Source organism: Panonychus citri, unplaced genomic scaffold (assembly GCF_014898815.1).
Source record: "Panonychus citri isolate SS breed McGregor unplaced genomic scaffold, ASM1489881v1 Contig00141, whole genome shotgun sequence".
Lineage (NCBI taxonomy): Eukaryota > Metazoa > Arthropoda > Arachnida > Trombidiformes > Tetranychidae > Panonychus > Panonychus citri.
In genome coordinates, this window is record NW_026515546.1 from 4,627,169 (window position 1) to 4,648,167 (window position 20,999).

Consider the following 20,999-nt stretch of genomic DNA (forward strand, 5'->3'; position numbering starts at 1 on the left):
CAGTGGTACTAATGGAAACAAAGAGGATCCATTACAGAAAATATTACCCAAAGTTAAATTTAATTGTTCGGGTCGAGCTGAATCTTATTATGCTGATCCTGATTTTAATTGTGAAGTTTTTCATTATTGTAAAACAAATGGATTTAGATTTACTTTTGTATGTCCACCTCGATCTCAATTTAATCAGAAACAAATGACCTGCGATTATGATAAACCAGGAGATTCACTTTGCTCGAAATTAAATTCAACTGAAAATAACGATTCAAGTGCAAAAGATAATCATCATCATCACCATCAAGAATCAACACCAATTGACAGTGAATTGATTACAGTTTTAGGTTCAACTACTGAGAATCCATTTACACCAATGACCATCACAAGCACAACCACCAGCACACCAATATCATCATTATCATCATCATCTTCATATTCATTACCTGATTGGCCTCACAGAGGAGATGGACTATCATCAGCTGATAAACATGATTTAGCTTGGTTATGCACCACAATCAAATATGAAATATCCATATGATTATGAGAATACAAAGATTTATATTAACCATGGCGGCTCAGATCCAGGGCGACCTTATTTGGGTGAAGCGGCTTATAATCCAAATGGATACGGTACCGATTCGGGTAATGTTGATTCAGATTATGGTTCAGATTCTGGTAAATCCTATTACTCTGAACCCGAACAGATAAACACACCGATGATTAATTATGATAGTAAAAAGCAAGCAAATGCTAATGTTAATCATAAGGAAACTAAAGTTAATCATCAGCCTCAACAACCCCAACAACAACATCAAAACCACCAAAATCATCAACACCAACAACAGCAACAAAATAAAGTATCACTTTTCAATCGGTATAATAAAGGGTCAACCAAAGTGACCAAAGAATTGAAAACATCGGTACCAACAATGATTACTGAGAAATCGCCGGTATCTTCATCATTACCAAGCGTTTCCAAAGTTCATTTACCAGAATCAGCTTCATCTCATCCGATTACAACTGTAACTCTTAAACCAACAGCTTCGAGCACTGAACCTTCAGGTACACCTCGACCTCAACCAACTCGATTAGCTTCAGGTTCAGCTTATTCATCGGCCGCTCAAAATCGTAATACAATAAACCACCAGCAGCATCATCATCATCAAAGTCAATCCAATCAAAATAGTAACTCTGATGGTTCAAGTTTCAATTTCAGGTAAACCAAAGTCTCTATTAATTCCAATATCCCTCAGATCATCGGTCATACCAAATTTTGGACCAAACATCATGTCGATGTTACTCTTAATTAGAAATGGGTCAATCAACGTAACCCAATCATACCAAGTTCAACGGGGTACATTTAATCACGGCTTTTACAACTTAATCGCTGATTGAGGCCTAACCAGACAACTTCAGAAAATGATCAGAGAAGTTTCTTAAAAGTCTCTATGATAAAAAGCTAATAATGAGTTGAATCAATCGATCACTTGATTGAAGCACTTAATGGTTATTCCTACGATTTCAAGTAATCACCAATCACTAATCTCCAATCAGATGAAGATAAGAAAACTGTTAATTGCTACCATTACTTATAGCGTATCAGTGAAACTCAATTTACCTGGTAAGTGAGTAGATTTACCATAACTAAAAAGTTACTCTTTATTGAATCCAGTTAATTAACTAGCTAATATGAGATTTTAATTGAGACATTGTGATTAATTACGAAATGAATACTGATCCAAATCATGGAGTTTCAAGAGCTAAAGCGACCATTTCCTCATGATAACTGCAACTTTTTTCAAAAAGTTTTCTTCATGTGAGTAAATTTGATTATTATATGAATAATCACTTATTGATTAATATTCCATCTACCTGATCAAGTTGGATATTTCCATTATTCCGTATTGGATACAAGAAGAAAGATTTGAATCTAAGTGACATTTACCAAGTGAGTGTCAACGATCAATCAGATCAATTACGAGATCAATTAAAAGGGTAAGTAGGATTAGTTTAATTAATGTTTTCGATGTCAAAGTATCTAAATAAACAATTAATCGGATCAAATCGAAATAAATTGTTGACTGATTATCTTTGTCTTTCTCAATCATAGTCAATGGATTAAAGAATTGAACAAAAAGAAACCCAATTTGGCATTGGCGATATTCAAAACGTTTGGAGCAAGATACATAATCTCAACGATAATCATCGCTGGATATGAAGTAGAGTCACTTTTTCAACTAATTTCGATCAGTTTCGATATTAATTATTTTTTCGATCACATTAGCAACTTATTCTGAAAATTGCTCAGCCCTTTCTTCTTGGTGCGATATTGGACTATTTCAATGGTATCGCTTACACGGAAGGTTATGATATCTATTATATTTCCATAGCTTTTTGTCTTTGCTCGGTCATCTTTATAATCAGTCATCATGCATGGTTATTGTACATATTTCGAATCGGTATGCGATCTCGTGTGGCCGTTCAAAGTTTACTCTTGGAAAAAACATTCGTTCTTAGTAAATCAGCTCTTTACAGTAACAAAGCGGGAAACATAATCAACCTAATGTCCAACGATGTCACCAAATTTGATGAGGTAAAATTATTCTCATCAAGAAAGTAAAATGGTTTCGAAAAAGCAGTTTGCTAATCGTCAATCTTTTTCTGTCATCGTAATTCATTCGAGTCCCTTAGTGTGCGATGCTTGGCCATTCAGTGTTCATGGCTCCTTGTGAGGCTATTGTGATCTCCGTCATTCTATTCAATAGCCTTGGTTATCCATATATAATTGGACTTGTTTTACTTCTCGCTTTTGTGCCCTTACAAGCGACCATTGGAAGAGCTTTTGGAATCGTTCGTAGAAAAACAGCAAAATGGACTGACCAACGAATTCGTACAATGAGTGAGATTATAAGCGGAATGAAAGTGATCAAGTTATATGCTTGGGAAAAACCGTTCGCCGACATGATCGCCAAAATAAGAAGGTAAATATATAAGATATAAAATTGATATTCTACGATAACAATTCTACAATTCTATGGTTCAATTTTTCTTCTCTTCAAAGAACCGAAAAATCTAATCAAAAGATTATTCAGTTTTCAGTACTGACTAAATAGGAATTGACATTTAGGGTAATTTCTGCGAAAAAGAGACTTCGTTCTTGACACAATTAAATCAAAGTGAATGGAAAAGGCGCGCGAATTTTAACTTATGTTATTCGTTATTTTTGATAACGTTAGAAACGAGATATGTTGTGACCCAAATTGAATGAGTGAAATTTGATGGAAATTTTTAGTTGAAAATTGTAGTCTTTAAATCAAGCTAACAAATTGAATTTCCCTCTAATCCATAGATCTGAAATAATGCAGATTCGTAAATCGTGTTCACTTAAAGCGATCAATTTTACTTTAATGTTTGTCACCACGAAGACAATTTTATTCGCAGTTTTCATCACTTATGTTCTGACTGGACATGAGTTGACCGCTAAAATGTATTCGTGACAACGGCTTTCTTTGACTCACTTCGTTTGTCACTAACTAGTCTATTTCCGGAAGGTGTTTCTAACTTATCGGAAGCTTTGGTTTCATGTAAAAGATTAACGGTAAATCATTTATTCAAAGTTTTTTTGGTCAACATTTATAAAAATATTTTCGCCAATTTTATTCAGGATTTTCTGTTACTAGAGGAAAAGAAAGCTCTTGATCTAATAACATCGAATAGCTCATCTAAGCAAGTCTGCAGAAAAGATCAAAGTAAAAAGCATTTAAAAGTTGAAAATCTAGTGGCCACTTGGGATGCAACCGATGAAGAACCGACACTGAACAAGGTCACATTCAAAGCCGAAAGTGGCAATTTAACTCTTGTTGTTGGTGCTGTTGGATCAGGAAAATCGTCACTTCTTTTGGCGATAATGAAAGAAATTATTGTTAAAAGTGGAACCATTGATATAAATGGTACTTTATCTTATGCTTCACAAGAATCGTGGACATGGAATTCAAGTATTCGAGATAATATAACATTCGGACAATCGTTCGATGAGCAAAGATACAGAAAAGTACTCGAAGTAACTGCTTTACAAAGAGATGTAGAGATCCTTCCTTATGGAGATAAGACACTTGTCGGTGAACGAGGGGTTGGATTAAGTGGCGGTCAAAGGGCAAGAGTTAATCTCGCCAGGTAAGAGTAATTAATTGTTCAATTTGGATCTAATTATGATCCAACTTTAATACATTTTTCCTTCTTCTTTCAAGAGCAATTTATCGTGAAGCAGATATTTACCTATTCGACGATCCATTGAGTGCTGTAGATGCGAGTGTCGCTGCAACGATCTTCCAAAAGTCAGTTAATTCTGAATTAAGGATAAATTGTCAAACTCTTATTAATTATTTTCTTTTACCTCTCATGTACATTAAGATGTTTCAAAGATTATCTCAAGGATAAGGTTGTTATTTTGGTAACTCATCAAATTCAATTCTTGCGACGAGCAGACAAAGTTTTAGTTTTGAATGAAGGAAAATCTAAATTCTATGAAGATTCATCAGAATTTGACGATGGACCCATGGGAGTTGGTTTAGCTATAACTCAGAGCCAATCGAACGGTAAAGGGCCACAAGAGCAAACAAAACGGGAAAGGGCAGATTCAACTACATCAAGCATTTCTAATTCTGAACTGACTATTGAGAAACAAACGCTTTTTGATGAGCCCAGAATCGTTGAAGAAAGTAGAAGCACCGGTGCAGTTGCCCCTCAGGTTTATTGGGCTTACATTAGAGCAGGAGCAAACTTATTCACAATAATCATTTGTATTCTACTCAATTTAGTTTCTCAGTTGCTGTTCAATGGAACTGATATTTGGTTATCTATTTGGACTAATGGAGTTAAAGGAGAATCAACAGTCAATACTATTCCAATGATTTCCCTGAACGAAACCATAAATTCAAATGACACTATTATCGAGCCTCAAGATTCACAATTGGCCTACAACTCGATTGTTTACTCTGTCATGATTGTCGCTCTTATGATTACCACACTTGCCCGTTCATTACTTTTATTTTACATGTGCAACTCGTCGTCAATTAATCTTCACAATTCAATCTTTTTCCGAGTCCTAAGATCGCCAATGTCTCTCTTTGAAAGTCAACCAATAGGTAAGGGGGGATTCGATTTTCGCTTTGCTAAGTTGTAACACTAATAATAAGATCTTTTCCTTTTCAGGTCGTATTCTCAATCGATTTTCTCGTGACCTGGGTATCATTGATGAGCTTCTTCCAACCACTGTTTCCACAATTATCCGAGTGAGTACATGGACAATCAAACGTATTAAATACTCGATGAACTTATCATGATTCAATTGTCTTTTTATTTAGCTTTTATTTCAATCGTCAGGAATTCTGGTCACTGTTGCTTACGTATCTTGGTATTTAGCTTTTCCTGCAATAGGACTCATCGTGTTGGCACTAATCTGGAGGTCATTTTATATTCCAACTGGACAAGCAATTAAGCGTCTGGAAGCTATAAGTATATTTATTAGATTGAAAATTCTCTTAGCTTAAGACCTTTTACAGTCAAATCATTTGAATGAATCACGATCTCAATTGGAAAGAATTTAATTTCGAGCGAAATACCTATGGTCGTTAATTCGTATCTCTATGGTTAGAAATTCTAACTCGAAATGTGATTCGATCCAACAAGTGAAATGCGATTCACTCAATTTGAATTGACCAAATTAACGATTATGTCATTTTAATTTTCAGCTCGAAGTCCAGTCTATTCTCATATTTCATTGACAATCGATGGTCTTCCCACAATCAGAGCTTTTGGAATAGAAGAGATGTTCAGAGATCAGTTTCGTATTATCTTGAATAACCATTCGTCTACCTGGTTCCTTTTTCTCAGTGCATCCAGAAGTCTAGGGATGTGGATCGATTGGACTTGCGTTATCTATGTGACGATCGCAACATTCGTCCTGATAACTAATTCTGCATGTGTGATATTCTGCTCTTGTCATTTGATAATAATAGTACAATTTACCGTTTGATGAATGACCCAAATTTTTATTTTTTGTACAGTGATACCCGCCGGTGACGCTGGCATGGCCTTATCGAATGCTATTGGACTTATGGGCTTAATGCAATACTTTATTCGGCAATCGACTGAATTTGAGAGTCAGATGACTTCCGTTGAACGTGTTGTTGAATATACTAAATTGAATTTAGAAGCCGAGCTGGAGAGTGAGAAACCACCGCCACCCGAATGGCCAACCAAAGGTCTAATCAAGTTCAATGGAGTAACACTTAAATATCCAACAGCACCCAAGCCAACCTTGGAAGATATTACAATCACCATCGAGCCTGGTGAAAAGATCGGTGTTGTTGGTAGAACTGGGGCTGGTAAGAGCTCGTTGTTATCATGTCTTTTCAGAATCGTGGAGTTTGAAGGAACCCTTGAAATTGATGGAATAAATATTCAGAATATTGGTCTTCATGATTTACGGAAAAAAGTTTCAATCATTCCTCAAGAGCCAGTTCTTTTCGCTGGAACAGTCCGAACCAATTTAGATCCATTTAATGAGCATAAAGACCACGAAGTATGGGAAGCACTTGACGATGTGCAGTTAAAAGAAACAGTTCTTGAGTTACATGACCATCTTGACCATGAAATAAGAGAAGGTGGATCAAACTTTTCTGTTGGACAACGACAGTTGATCTGTCTTGGTCGAGCTTTGCTTCGTAATAATAAAGTTCTAGTGATTGATGAGGCAACAGCAAATGTCGATCTTAAAACGGACTCTCTTATCCAACATACAATTCGAACAAAATTTTCCAAATGTACCGTGTTAACAATTGCCCATCGACTAAATACCATCATTGACTCTAATCGTGTTCTTGTAAGTACATTTGTTTAAATGTTCGAACCGAAACTTGACTTACATTACGATTTATTGATATCTTATTTTTGGGTTTTATCATCGTAGGTTTTAGATGCAGGTCAAGTGGTTGAATTTGATATTCCATATGAACTTTTACAGAAAAAATCGTCAATATTTTCGCAACTTGTCGCTCAAACAGGAAAATCGATGAGCACAAAACTACTCAAGATGGCTGCTGATGCTCGACCACAAAAGGAAAACATCATGAGTGAACATCATGAAGATCATTGAGACTCTTGAAAACCCCGAATGATTTTGATAAAGAACCAGATTAGCAATAGAAAAGTTATCTAGAGTATTCTTGACAATATCATACACTTGATTATCCTGGTTCGAAGTGAGCTCGATATGGTTTTATGTTTCGAACCTGAGTCCAAATATTATTAAGCGCAATAGCATCTTGGTAGTCTTGAATTCATTCCAGTCACATTTGTATTTACAATTTACCTGTAAAGGTGATCAATCAATGGAAACATAATTAACAAATTAAATCAACGCTGAAACGATTGACAAATTGATGAGTAAATTTAATTGAAACAATCAATTATGAGAAATTACAGTTTGTAAAGTCACTGTTAATCAACGATGTAATCGGTAGACCCAAACTTTGTAGTGCTAAGTAACCAGCGAGTTTCACCTCGGCTGATGGTGTTTTCGTAATTGTTGCTATACGACCATAGGCTAATTGTGATTAGAAAACAATTAAAATTGGAATAATTTGAAAATTAAAATGGTCATTTAAAATTTACCTCTATGATTTTCACCGTAACTTTCACAGCCATAAATTGTCACGAAGTTTTTATAATCAGTTTTAACTATGTAACGATCAAAACTTGGATCATCTTAATATGTGTATAAGAAAATAATATAAGTTAATTGTAAAGAGAAATGATTAGAAATTAATTACGACAATTAAAGTGATTTCATCTCTGAACTTACGAGGTAAAAATTTGACTGATAATTTGTTTGATTGTTTAGAGTCAATTTTACCTGGACCTCCTTGGCCTCGTAAATATCTGATTAAAGTGAATTAGAAACAATTAGATCTTGTTAATTGTAAACAATTAGCTAAATTGATTACCCTTGTATCCCAAATTGTTCAACATATGAAATAGTTAAATTGTTTTGCATGAACAGTTTAACAATTGGACAGTAATCATATTCACCATTAACATCACTTGTAGACTTAATTGCAAACCATGAACCTGAAACCTAATTTAAAGTTTGAAACAATTTAATTTGATTGTTGATTGGAAACAATTTACTTACTTTGGCCCAAGAAAAGTTTTCAATGGTTGGTACTTGTGGACAGGGACCAGGTAGAGTAACATAAGAAAAAGCTGATCCAATTAACACAGAGACAATTAAACTTAATGGAATCATTTTGTTAATTGTTGAAATTAAGACTTAATTGTAGCTAATGTTGAACTAATTTTTGCACAATTAAAAATAGTTGACAAAATCAATTGGATATCTTTATGACAATCATTGTAACTCCTATTGATAAATTAGGTTTAAGGTGAGTGCTAATTAGGTTTAAATTAGATGCATCAATTAACTGATTTTCACTGAGTAAAAACTAATCATCATTAGTTAATTATTTTCCTCCGAAACAATTGAAACAATTGAAATGTTAATCCAATTGTCCATTAGTTTAATTATCTTTGTGGTTACAGTTTCATCGTATCCAAGTGACCATATAACTTTTCAACCAATTCGAGTTGATTGGGATAAGGTTTGATTATTTTCTTTCACCAATTTACTTGATTAGCTAATAGATTGTTCATTTTAACCGATTAATTATCATTCTAATTAACAGTTCTATGGTAAATGGTATGAATTTGCTCGGGTTGACCACAAACTCGAAGCGGGGCTGAGTTGTGTGACATTTGATTTCGTCGCTGGTACATCTTACCTGAATGGACATCCTTACGAACAGGTAGCTTTCGATGATGAGTAAGTTAATTGTTACAAATAGTCATTGATTAGTAAATTGTATTAGTGAATTGATTTTGAAAAAATTCGAAATTAATTAGGTTGAATCAATACTTTAATGTGGCCAATGTTGAATTGAATGAAGGTGAAGCAATACTGGACTATGGAAGAGGTAATTATTGGAACAATTTCCTTAATTGTTCACTTAATCATATTAAAAACTAACTAATTCCAACCCTTAATAGATAACTATCTGTACTCAGTGATTGATACAGATTATGAAAATTATGCAATTGTAATTGCATTTGATTTAATTGATTCATCAAACAATCAAATTTCATCTCTAACGAAAAGTAAGTTGATTTAATTTCCTACTAATTTCCATTGATGATGGTGACATGAATTAACCAACTAAATCAATTAATTTGTAACTAATTTTTGAACAGAAATCGTTTGGATTTTATCACGAACGACAAATCTTAATGAAACAATTAAGACTCAAATCTACCAAAAATTGGCTGATTATTCAATTGATAAAGATCAATTAACTATCAATGATCCAACCAAATGCCCTGAGTATTGATTAGCTGATTGTTTGGATATTTTCAGTTCCAGTTAACTCATAATTATTTAAATAGCAAATACAAATAAAAGTAAATTCTCACAGAATTGATTTCCAAGAGCAAGTTAATTACAGATCATTGAAACAATCTAATTGAACACTACTTTAATTCATGACAATATCAAGAGTATTGATCATACAAACAAAGGTCGCAATTATCTGAACCACCAAGGTTTAGTCTTGGAATCGTAAATCAATGGCCAAGTTTGCTGATTATAATAAGCATAGAATGGAGGGAACTTGTGATTGAATTGTCGCCTTGACCATTGGTCATTTCTTTGGTACGTTTTATTAATCCCATAGATGGAATCATAGTTAAGATTTAAAGGTGAGAGAATGTTGGACTTTTTATCTTTAGAATTGGTTAACGGATAATTTGAGATCCTTTTCCGTTTCGAAAAACTGAGAAACTTGTAACTAACAAGTCCGGCAACTTGAGGTATCGAATATGCAATCGAAAAGCCGAGCCAAGTTCCTAGAACACTTCCAATCGAAATGATAACATCCAATGGTGTTTGTTTAGCGGCAACATCGATTATGTAAATTGGATCTGAAATTTGTTCGACTGTAATTTCGGTGAAATCACCCGTTATCGGTAACGGTGTCCTACTTGAGGGAATGTAAAATGTGATCTTACAATCAGGTTGCTTTGTAATCTCAGCGCAATAATCAACGATATCGGAAACCATTGAAATAAACGTCTCGTTGAATTGGTTATTTGCGTAATTGATCAAACCGAACGGTGAATCAAGTGGACTTTCAAAGAGATTAGAGGGTAAAGGGCTACCAAGTTTCTCGATTCCCAAATTGATTTGACATTTATCCTCCATCTCGGCTTTGGAAACATAACCTTTTAAACTGTAGTTAGTACAATCGGTTGGATAAGGTGCTTGCAAAAGGTGAGAGGTGATCGAGTAGAAAAAAAATGTATGCTTCCGAGTTACATTATATGTATTCTGTGATTCCCATTTGACCTGTTCACCTCTTGGTAACCGACCATTGGGCATTAAGGTTATCCAATAGTTATTGACTGAGGCGAAAAACTTTTGATGAATTGAAACTTTAACAATCTCTTGGAAAGACAATTTCTTATACAAGTCCGACATATCGCTGATCAATTGTTTAGATGAATTTTTTGTACAGGTAAACGAATAGCAATAAGCTTGTTCCGAAAAAAATTCCATATTCCCACAAGGTTGTTCGGTGAATGAATCTTCCGTTATTCTAAATATTACCGCTTTATTGAAGATCTCGGAAAATGTAAGCATGAGTTCCCATAGTTGACTGATTTTAAGAGGACTCATGATGGTTCGTAACAATATTCGATCACTGAACTTTCTTCTAAGCATATTAGCAACGGATTCTTGCTCCCTATGATTCCCAGGTCGCCAGCCAAGGTCCCTTGCTATCGCCGGATAAGTTGATGCCAATTTCGTATAATTTACTGTATCAATTATTGGAAAGCAGACCGATAAATCTGGAATCGGTGTAACTTCAGGAACACCAACATGAGATCGGGTTAGAACTTCATAAGAAAAGAAACGATCGAGTATGTAAACAATTTGAATTGTCGCACCGATGACACAAATTATTGCGAAAATCTCATTATCCGATAGTCCGAAACACAACTTTTTTATCAAAGGTCTATTTGATATCGACGATGACGACGATGACGACGACGAGGAGGACGAGGATGAGGATGCTCTTGATGATACCATAGCGATTGACTAAGAAATCCAACAATTGTAAGCAATCAGTAAACAGCGAAAGACAATTGTCTTGATCAGTCAATTTGTTCACAGAATAAATTAATTGTTGTAAAAGATTTTCTCTTCGTCAACCAACTAACTTTAATTGTGACTTAACTTAAATAAAAACAAACAGAATTTATTGATTGTCAATGTTAAGACAATCAAAATTAGCTCCAACAATTAGAGCACTTTGAGCTTCATCTAGTGATGGTAAAACAAACTAACCAATTGAATTAATTCAACGATTGATTAGATTAACAATTAACAAGTGATTAAATCTTCAATTTAATTGAGATATTTATCTAACAATAATAAGTAACAATCAATTGTGATTATCTATTCACATGTTGATTGTTAAGTAGATTAAAAGATAAATTGATATTTAGCTTACGTGTAAATTGGATTAGGATTGAGAAAGATGAACGATTAATTGTTACAACGAAAATTGTTACATTTAAAATGGCTCCAAAATAGTAACTCTTTATTCATTAAATTTAAACTGTCATTAAATAACTTAATTTCATGGACAATTTAGCCGTCATTTAACAAGAAATTGTTGATTAATCAAAATTTGGAAATGTTAATAATAATAATAGTTATGATTCCCTATCAATCGTAGGATTTTTAACAAATTTTAACAATTAATATGATCTGTTGTCGAAACGATGAACTGTTCAAAATAGAGAAGGAGAAAGAGCAAGAGAGAGAGAGAAGGAGGTAAAAAAACAAAAACAAAAAACAAAAAAAGGCAAAAGAACAATTTGGTTAATCGAATTGTTAATCCTCATTGTGGAAACGATAGGGAACCGTTGATGATGTATTTCGATTCAGTCGAGTGTCACTTTCACTGTTCGCTGATGACATTGTATTTAACATTTTCCTTTCCAATGATGATTTAATTAAAGTTTCTAATAGTAAGCTGCCAAACTCTCGTTCCTTTAATCCAGTTGTGGCTCCCATTGGATTTGAATCACTGAAACCGGAAACATTGTTGTTAGCATTTGAACTTCCATTTGAATTATTGTTGAAATTTTCTTCATGTAATTGGGCATTTTCCTTTAATTTTCTCATCATATTGGAAGCGAAAAAGTTGGTACTATTCTGAGCTGCACCGAAATCAAATGGAAACAAAGGTAATGCAGTTTGCCAAAGAGAAGCTTGATTAACTTGATTAATCATTGGTAATCCCTCAATGGACTGTGATTGTGGTTGTGGTTGTGTTTGTGATTGCGTTAATAGGCCTGGTGTTTTAGAGCTCAACGGCCCAGTGCCCGGAGCTAAAACCAATGGATCGGCTGCTAAATCAGTTTTGGGTAATATTAAGCTTGATGATCCGTCTTCCTTTTTGATTAACGAAACCGCTCCCGACGAGGTTGAAGTAGTCTGCCTTTTCTTAGGCCTTAATAAATGCCTCTCTTTAACTTTATACTCTAATGTTGAATGGGGAACACCGAAATGTGTCCCCGCTCGATGGACACTCATCTCTCCATTTTGAACGGCTTTTACAGCTTTGGCAAGATCATCCCGTTTATAATTACGGTAACGGCCTCGTTTGGGTCGATTTCTTTTAGGATCAGGGGTTGATGGGGCACTTTGATCACTTGTTTTATTTGAATTGGTTTGATTACGTTTCTCAACTTTACGACGAGAGAAATTGTAACTCTTGGCATTCTCATTGATTAAGGCATCTGAACTTGATTCATCAGAATTAACAGGAAATAATTTATAACGTTTATCATTTAGTCCACAATTATTATTCTCATCTTTGACCATATTAACATTGAAATCACCAATACTATGACTAGATAGGTTACTAACACCACTGGTAAAGCTTGTATTAATTGCTCCAATACTGGAATGATTAGAGTTTGATCCTTCTTTGTTGATTGTTTTCGTTAAATCATTTTTCTGTCCAACATCAATATTCAATTTAGGCTGATAGGACGGAACCTTTAATATCACATTTCTATCACAACTTTCATCAGTCGTCGATCTTTCTTGACCATGGTCACTTGTTGATGTTCCAGATGATAATCTTTCCGCCTCTAAACGTTCTTGAGCTAATTTATGAATCAATTCTGGTAATAAAGGCAAAGTTCCGGAAATACTATTGTTTAAGTCCATGTTTTCGGTGGGCTTGCTATTGTAATTAAGGTTAATATTGGTATTATTTATAAGGTTATTAACACTATTGGCAAGAGGAAAGGCATGAACGTTTAACAAAATTTGCGAAATTAACGGACCAATGGCGTTACCACAATCCATTGATGATAACATTTGTAACGTTGTTAACGGATCATTGAAAATATTTGGCATTGTAGTTGGTCCCATGTTGATAATATCAGAATCTGATTTAGGATTAGGATTATTGTTGTTATCGGTTGATAGTTGATCAATTCCTGATGAAAGAAATGGTTTAGTATTAGCTGCCTTTTGAGTGATGGTTCGTTTCAGGAATTGTTTCAAATCATTTTGAATTAAGCTGCTATGATTAGTTGAAAGGTTGTTACTTTTATCTTCATCGTCAATATTATCATCATAATCGTTATCATGTTGATTATCATTAATGGTTTTCGATAAAATGGTTGAATTATCAAATGTTTCGATATCATCAACAGGTTGTAATTGTTGTTGTTGTTTTAATGATCGCCTTGAAATGGCTGTTGATTTAGTTCGAGCTGAAAGACTTTCTTTGTTAGCATTATTGTTACGTATTGGTGTGATTGACTTTCGACCGGACAAAAAATTGGCAGGACCAGTGATGGTTGTGGTTGATGTTGATGAACATTTTGTTAAATTGTTGGGTGAATTAGCTGCTGCCGCTGCTGCCGCTGCTGCAGCCGCAGCAACAGCAGCACACGCTGGCAAACTGGCGGAAAGTTGTTTAGCTGTAGAGTTAAAGGCTCCTTGGGTTGTTAGACTATTTGAAGCTGCTACTGTTGTTCCCGCTGCCGTTGATTGAACTGTTGTTGGTTGACCTCTTTTAACATTTGGAGACGATAATTTGTAAACTTTATTTCTCAAGGTTGATCGAGGTATACCATAAATAACCGCCGCTCGACGTGTACCCAATTTACCACTTTGAATATCATTCAAGGCTTGTTGCAGCTCCTTCTCGGTGTAAGCTCTTTTCCAATTACTATTACTACTCGATGTTGTTGTTGTTGTTGTGGTGGTTGTGGTTGTTGTTTCCAGACGATTTTTCTTTCTGTTGAAAAATGAAACCAAACTAATCAATTTAGTGAGAGAAAAATAAAATAAAACGGTTTCACGAAAAAAGCATAGAGAAGGAAATGAGGGAAAAGAGGGAAAAACTAATTGAAATGGGGATGAAATGAGAGAGAGAGAGATGAAGATAGGGAAGATATGGGGTAGGAGTATAACGAAAACAATTGCATGGGTTAATCAAAACTTCCTCTTTCTCTCTCAGTTTTTTTTTCTATTCTTTTTTAGTTGTTGTGATCCTTGATGAAATTTTTGCGGATGTTATTAGAAACCATGATGATTGAACAATATTATTATTATTATTGCTCTTTTTATATACTAACCCTTGTTTGGTGTTGGTCTGATTTGGATGAGGAATACGTAAAAGTGATGATGATGATGAAGAGGTATCACTGACATGGTTTGTTGATTTGTCAATTTCGTTTGGAATTAACATTGAACGGGAATGTAAACTTAGGTCCAATGGTTGTTCTGAGGTGGTGGTAACATTACTCATGGCAGTAACGGAATTACTTGTGGCCGATGAAGCCTGGACAACGGGAATATTGATTGGAACATTAATTATGGGAATGTTGATATTATCACTTCCATTGGAATTATTATTATTAGGTAAACATGAACAGCTTGTTGGTGGTTGTGTTGATTGTTGGCTCGATTGATTTAATGGTGACTGTAATTGACTTGATTCGATTCCGGTGGTTGTTATGGACGATGTTGAAAGTGGACAATCGTCTGAATGTTTAACAATTTCGTTATGATTCTGTTTCAATTGACATGATGATGAAGATGATAAACAGTTTGATGATAAATTATCGACAATATCGATTGGACCAGGAAGAAGCATTGTAATTTTTCAATAAAATATAAAGATGATGATGATGAAGATGTTGATGATACCGTTAGAATTGAATGATAGAACATTAAGAAATCGATCAAGATTTAGGAAAATAGAGAGAGAGAGAGAGAATCATCAAGTTTTCCAAAAACAAATTTCGTAGATTACCAAGTGGATGATAAATAATTCCAGGTATTGATTGAGCACACAGAGTACAAGAGAGAGAGAACGAGATATTTGATGATGATGATGATTAATTCAAAGAAGAGAAATAAAAGAAAAGGAAGATAAACATAAAGAAAAATAATTAATAATTAATTTCGAGAAAATAATAAAATTGAGAAGAGAAAAAAGGGAGAAACGGAAAAGGAGCCAGAGAGAGAGAGAGAGAGAGAGAGAGAGAGAGAGAGAGAGAGAGAGAGTATGTGAGAGGAAGAAGATAATAAAAATTATTTCGATTCTATTTTTAATTAATGGAATTAAAAAGAATCAGGAAGCATAAGAAAATTAAGAAGAGAAAAATCAAATTCAGGGTTGATACGGATTTTCGAGGAAGCATTTTGAGAGACCATAAAAGCTGAGAAATCAAGGAAATTAACGAAAATCAGGGAGAACGATAATTGTGAGCAGTAATTAAGGAAATCAAAGAAAGAGAGAGAGAGAGAAAGATGGAAAGTGTTTTCGAAATGAACATTAAAATATGAAGATTAAAAGGAAGAGAAAAAGAATCGAGTGAGTTAATGAGTGAGTAAAAAAGAATCAATTTATTAATTGTGTCCCTCAATTTAGAAAAACTTTATCGAAATCAAGATTTACCAATCAAGGTTAATGAAAATTTTAAAACATCCAAAATTAATGATCGTCGCGCTTAACACCCTCACCTTCAACTTAATCTGCCTCATTAACTGATGCGATTTTCATGTGCTTCTTGTGTGAATATAAACACACACACACACACAAAGTTAACTTGTGTTTGTATTTAAATGCTCTTGATAATCACAATCAGTTGAACATAATCAACAAGTCGTAATCGTAAAAAAAATAAAGAGGTAAAGCCTTCAAATCTCAAAGAGAAAACAAATCAAACAAACGCAGAGAAGGCATTTAATCATTAGGAATTAAAAACGTTAATCTGACGCAGTTAATCAGGTTTATAATTAATTTGAGTGTGAGAAAACAAAAAAAAAAGAACCAGGATTAATTACTTAAGGTAAACATAATAAACACATAGGTAAATATTGATAATTAAGCTATGGACCATTTGTCCTGGTATAGCAATGATAATAATGTTCAGTGGATAAAGTAGATCAAACGAGTTGATTGATTAATATCACAATTTAAACAATAAAAAAACACACATATAAACAATTAGCAAAAAAAAAAGAAACACAATTAGTTTGTCAGGGGAAAAAAGGTGATAATTTTTACAGGTAAACGAGAAAAGATCATCAAAATTAGTTATCATCCGCATTGGAATAATAAAATGGGAACTTGAAGATTGTTGATAGAAAAACGTAATAGTGAGATATTAGGATGTTTAATAATTTCGCTCATTTTTTAGGTACAATGAGCGAAATTTCAAAACAATTAGTTATGATTTACCATAATTATCATCATTATGATGGGTTTTTAAGAAAATACTGAAAGAGGTTGATTGTTGGAGGACATCCAGATAGTCCCTTTGATAGATTATCCAAATAATCAAGGATAAAGGGAGAGAGGAAGAGATCGAGTGAGAAAGATAATCAGATCAATTAACAAGAAATTAAGGAAATATGAAGATGAGGAAACTCCTAGACAAGAGACACATTGAAATAAATGAATATAAATGAGAGAAAGAGAGAGAGAGAGAGAGTAAAAGTTACAGAGAGATTTAAAAGTTAACTGTTAATTGTAATGATCAAATATTATTTACACATAAGAAGAAATCAGTTAACTGTAAATTCATAAATCATTTAGTAAATCGTTAGGATAATCAACCTAATTAATTGTGAATAAATCAAAAATAAACAAGACCGATGGAAAGGAAGTAAAAGTTCATAAAGGTGAAATGGAATCAACCAAAAGTGAGAATTGTTTTTTCTTCTAATTTAACACTGAACTTTTTTTGCTCAGTATCACCACATATTCACCATCACTTGAGATATTTTTCAACTATTTCCACTTCATTTAACCCTCCTTTCCCCAACGAAAACACATAAAAAAGGGAATATGATCCCTATTGATACTCGAGAGAGAAAGAAAAGAAAGAGAAAAAAGAAGAAAAAATTGTCTATGGAATATAAGTTGAAAACGATATAAGAGGCACACATAGGGTTGAGGATGATAAAAAAGCGACAGAGTGAGTGAGAGAGAGAGAGAGAGAGAGCATCAAGTTTGTGGTGGAAAGAGGCAAGACCTTGTGATTTGATAGAAATTGGATAAACATCATGTTAAAAAACAGACAGAAAATGAATAACAGATAAATGAGAGAAAGAGGAAGATGATGAAAATTGAAGATATTTCTCTCTCTCTCTCTCTCTCTCTCTCTTTCTCTTTCTCTCTCTCATCATAATTTTGCAATTTGAGAATCCAAGGCTTCATTTAACTTTAACCAATCTCAGTGACATCTAATTAAGTGTATCATGCAATTCATATGAGACACATTTTAATTCAATAATTAGAACAACTTTTCAATACCTTCTCATTCAACTTCTTGTTCCTGGTACGTTTTTTTTTACAACTTTACTCTCTCATTAATATCGTTATTATGCTTAATTACAAATAAATTTGATTATTAACTTAAAGGATAATTGGTAAAATAATCCTTTAAATCGCATTTTCAATCAAATCATAATCTATGGAATCAATTAACATTTTGAGAGAGTGAGTGAGTGAGTCTATTCAATCATTTATTTAGTTAAAGATTCATCTTACTCTTTCTCCCTCTAATTTTTTCATCTTTTATAATCTTACTCTTTCATTGTCTTAGTACAATAATGAAAAGTGAGAAAGTCAAGTGAATGAGTGAGTCTATGTGTTAAATGTAATCTCTCTCTCTCTCTCTAACATAACCTTATTAAATCAACTCTCTCACTCTCTTCGCTCCCCTTGGCTAACAACTCTTATTGCAATTTAATCTCATTTAACTCAATTAAGATGAATCAAAACTAAATTAAATTAAAAACCAAATTGAAATAGATATGATTAAGTTAATTGTGCAGATCAAATGTGAATTAAAACAAAAATTAAGTCGCAGAGAAACCGATTAATTACCGAAAAAGAATAAACAAAAGTTTGAAAAGAAAAACAAAACAAAACAACAGAAGAAAAGGAAAAAATTTAAGGATATTAGGGTAATGAATTAATTAGTCAATTAGTTGGGCAAATCAATTAAAAGTATAAGGAAAATTAGATAAATTAATTGGAGAGAATCAAGTTTAAGAGGATAATCGATTAATTGGAAAATAAGTGATGATGCCAATTGAAGATTAATTTTTCACTCGGTGACATTTCCATAGACAAAAATAATAATTAACAGAAAGAAAAACCTTAAAAACAACACACAAGATATTCAATTGTTGATGATGATAATTAACCATAGACACTTGTAATTATTGAATAAAACAAAAGCTATTCTTTAACCATTATTATATATTAACCATGTGGCTTAATCATAAAGCCCTTAAATCACAATCAAATAATAATAGTTAATCATCTTGAATCTTTTTCCCTTTTTTCCCAATCTTTTATTTTTCCTATTCTTTTATCCTGTAATTTAATTTGTTTTTTTGTTGTTGTTGATGATGGTTAACGTAAATAAACAACAATTAACCTTCTTCATCCTTTTAATAATAATTAGCTAATTACATTTCAATTTCTCAGATTGCAGTTAGCATCATTATTATTATTAAATAGATTAACAAACAACAAATTAACTGTAAATAGTAAATCATCAATCTCATTAATCTTATAATAATAGTAATGAAAATAAGTAATCAAAGGTTAACGAAATTTTTGTTTACTTTTTGGTAATTTAATCATGACCGATCATCATGATGATTGTCTCAGTGATTCAAAAGGGTTAATGTTATGTGTATTAAACTAATTAGTGTGTTTTTTTTTGGGTGGGATGATTATGATGAATTTCAGATTAATTTGTAATATGTAACTGATTAAGATTGTGATCTCAAAACAAAATGGTTAATCAAAATCTAACACAAAAAATAACGAGATTAAGATGCACTTGGAAGAGAAAGAGAAAGAGAGAGAGAGAGAGAGAACGAGAGAGAGAGGGAGAGAGAGAAATTCAGTCATTGTTATATTAAGAATGGTTATAATCTGTTGATTCTTCTGATAATTTCAGAAGATTGGGTTAAGTTTTACTCCATAGTAACTACAGAGGGAGAAAAGGGGATAGAGAGTGAGTGAGTGAGATACACAAAACTACCAATCATTAACTTAATAACCAAGGTGATGCAATTATATTTGGTGACGTTTGACTGTGAGGCTAGTTAAATGAGAAGAGTGAGAGAGAGAGAGAGAGAGAGTCATTGGATAGATGATATATTTGTGAGTGAGAGTTGTAGTGAGTACACGATGACTTGAGTTATAATCACTTAAGATGTTAATTTAATTCAAAAAAAGGCTAAAGTAGAACGAGAGGAAATTGAGAAAGGAGCATGTAAACAGTTAGGTTTTTGCTCATTTTAGGTTAAGATAATTATTACGATTGAAAAGGAGAAGAGGGAGAAAGAAAGAAAGAGAGAGAGAGAGAGAGAGGCTTACAGAGTCGTGGTGTTTGTCAGAATTGCAGAAATAGCAAATCTCAGATGGAGACCAATCTTGAATCTCTTCTGGTTCAAGGGAATTGAATGGTGCTGTTAACTTTCGCCATCTTCGTCCACCCACTAGTTCCTGTGCCACACGTTCCAGGCCTGAGGTTTTTCCCCCGTTGAAATTGATCGAAAAGAAAGGAGAGAAAGAAAAAAAAGAAGAAGAGAAATTAGATAAAAAAAGAGAAAAAGAGAGATAAGGTAAATGAGAGAGAAATTAAAATAGACAGAGGAAAAAAGGTAAACGATACAGAGGAGGTTGGGAATAAGGTGTAGGTAGGGTAGTATGAATAAAGAGGTAATCATAGGGACGTACCAACGAGTAGTAAAAGGTTTTTAGTTAATTTAGTTAAATCTTTTTTTATCCGATTTTTATCCTGGAAACACTGTGAAGATTTAATCAGGGCACATTCAGCCATATTTAATCGGTTAATTTGGTTGCTAGAAGTTGTATTGTTGTTACTAGAAATGAATAAGTTGCTTTTACTGTTATTGTTGCTGTTGATGGTGGTGGTGATTGTGGTGATTGTGGTTGAGTTGCTGGTGTTGATCGTCGTAGGGTTAATGGTTGAGGTTGTGATTGTAGATGTTGGTGTTGTATTAATGTTGGTGTTACTGTTGAACATATTGATTGATGGTGATGATACATATTTATAATTCAAATTTTACTTACATATATACAAGAAGAAAAATAAACAAGCACATACATGAAGAGAGATAATTGTCTTAAAATGGGTAATAACATTTGAACCATTCGTTGGAGGAAAAAGACCAACAGGTTAATAAAGAGAGGGAAGAAATTTAATTTAGTTAATTGTTTAGAATTTAGAAGAAAAAAGATAGAAAATGAAGAAAAAATTAGAAAAAACAAAACGAAATTAAAAAATAATCAACAGGT

At 33.3% G+C, this 20,999-nt stretch overlaps 5 protein-coding genes across 6 annotated transcripts; 2 read left to right on the plus strand and 3 right to left on the minus strand.

Annotated features, from left to right (window-relative positions):
* Positions 1-1,669: 1,669 nt before the first annotated feature.
* On the plus strand, positions 1,670-7,433 carry LOC128395586 (ATP-binding cassette sub-family C member 4-like). Its single transcript, XM_053356034.1, is given in 15 exon segments — positions 1,670-1,810; positions 1,876-1,989; positions 2,105-2,213; positions 2,279-2,587; positions 2,686-2,975; positions 3,344-3,474; positions 3,477-3,592; positions 3,659-4,167; positions 4,242-4,328; positions 4,405-5,138; positions 5,206-5,285; positions 5,358-5,508; positions 5,745-5,975; positions 6,060-6,877; positions 6,965-7,433. Coding segments are annotated over 15 exon segments (3,936 nt in total). The 5' UTR covers positions 1,670-1,739; the 3' UTR covers positions 7,151-7,433.
* LOC128395590 (bilin-binding protein-like) lies at positions 7,426-8,377 on the minus strand. Its single transcript, XM_053356040.1, has 5 exons — positions 8,189-8,377; positions 8,001-8,131; positions 7,859-7,935; positions 7,669-7,761; positions 7,426-7,600 (listed from the first exon to the last, which is right to left on the minus strand). The coding sequence occupies exons 1-5, from the start codon at positions 8,300-8,302 to the stop codon at positions 7,464-7,466; spliced, it is 552 nt and encodes a 183-aa protein (XP_053212015.1). The 5' UTR covers positions 8,303-8,377; the 3' UTR covers positions 7,426-7,463.
* A 113-nt stretch (positions 8,378-8,490) lies between these two features.
* On the plus strand, positions 8,491-9,523 carry LOC128395589 (apolipoprotein D-like). Its single transcript, XM_053356039.1, has 5 exons — positions 8,491-8,654; positions 8,739-8,875; positions 8,956-9,026; positions 9,100-9,207; positions 9,301-9,523. Exons 1-5 carry the CDS (start codon positions 8,550-8,552, stop codon positions 9,435-9,437), a joined length of 558 nt encoding a protein of 185 aa, XP_053212014.1. The 5' UTR covers positions 8,491-8,549; the 3' UTR covers positions 9,438-9,523.
* A 41-nt stretch (positions 9,524-9,564) lies between these two features.
* On the minus strand, positions 9,565-11,540 carry LOC128395588 (uncharacterized). The gene has a single exon (XM_053356038.1). It carries the CDS (start codon positions 11,192-11,194, stop codon positions 9,632-9,634), a length of 1,563 nt encoding a protein of 520 aa, XP_053212013.1. The 5' UTR covers positions 11,195-11,540; the 3' UTR covers positions 9,565-9,631.
* A 132-nt stretch (positions 11,541-11,672) lies between these two features.
* LOC128395587 (mushroom body large-type Kenyon cell-specific protein 1-like) lies at positions 11,673-20,980 on the minus strand. Of its 2 annotated transcripts, none has more exons than XM_053356037.1 (4): positions 20,418-20,980; positions 20,055-20,203; positions 14,776-15,212; positions 11,673-14,435 (listed from the first exon to the last, which is right to left on the minus strand). In XM_053356037.1, the coding sequence occupies exons 1-4, from the start codon at positions 20,725-20,727 to the stop codon at positions 12,005-12,007; spliced, it is 3,327 nt and encodes a 1,108-aa protein (XP_053212012.1). In that variant the 5' UTR covers positions 20,728-20,980; the 3' UTR covers positions 11,673-12,004. The 2 variants fall into 2 exon arrangements, with proteins under 2 accessions (XP_053212012.1, XP_053212010.1); XM_053356035.1 differs by having other exon boundaries at positions 11,673-14,456.
* Positions 20,981-20,999: the final 19 nt, after the last annotated feature.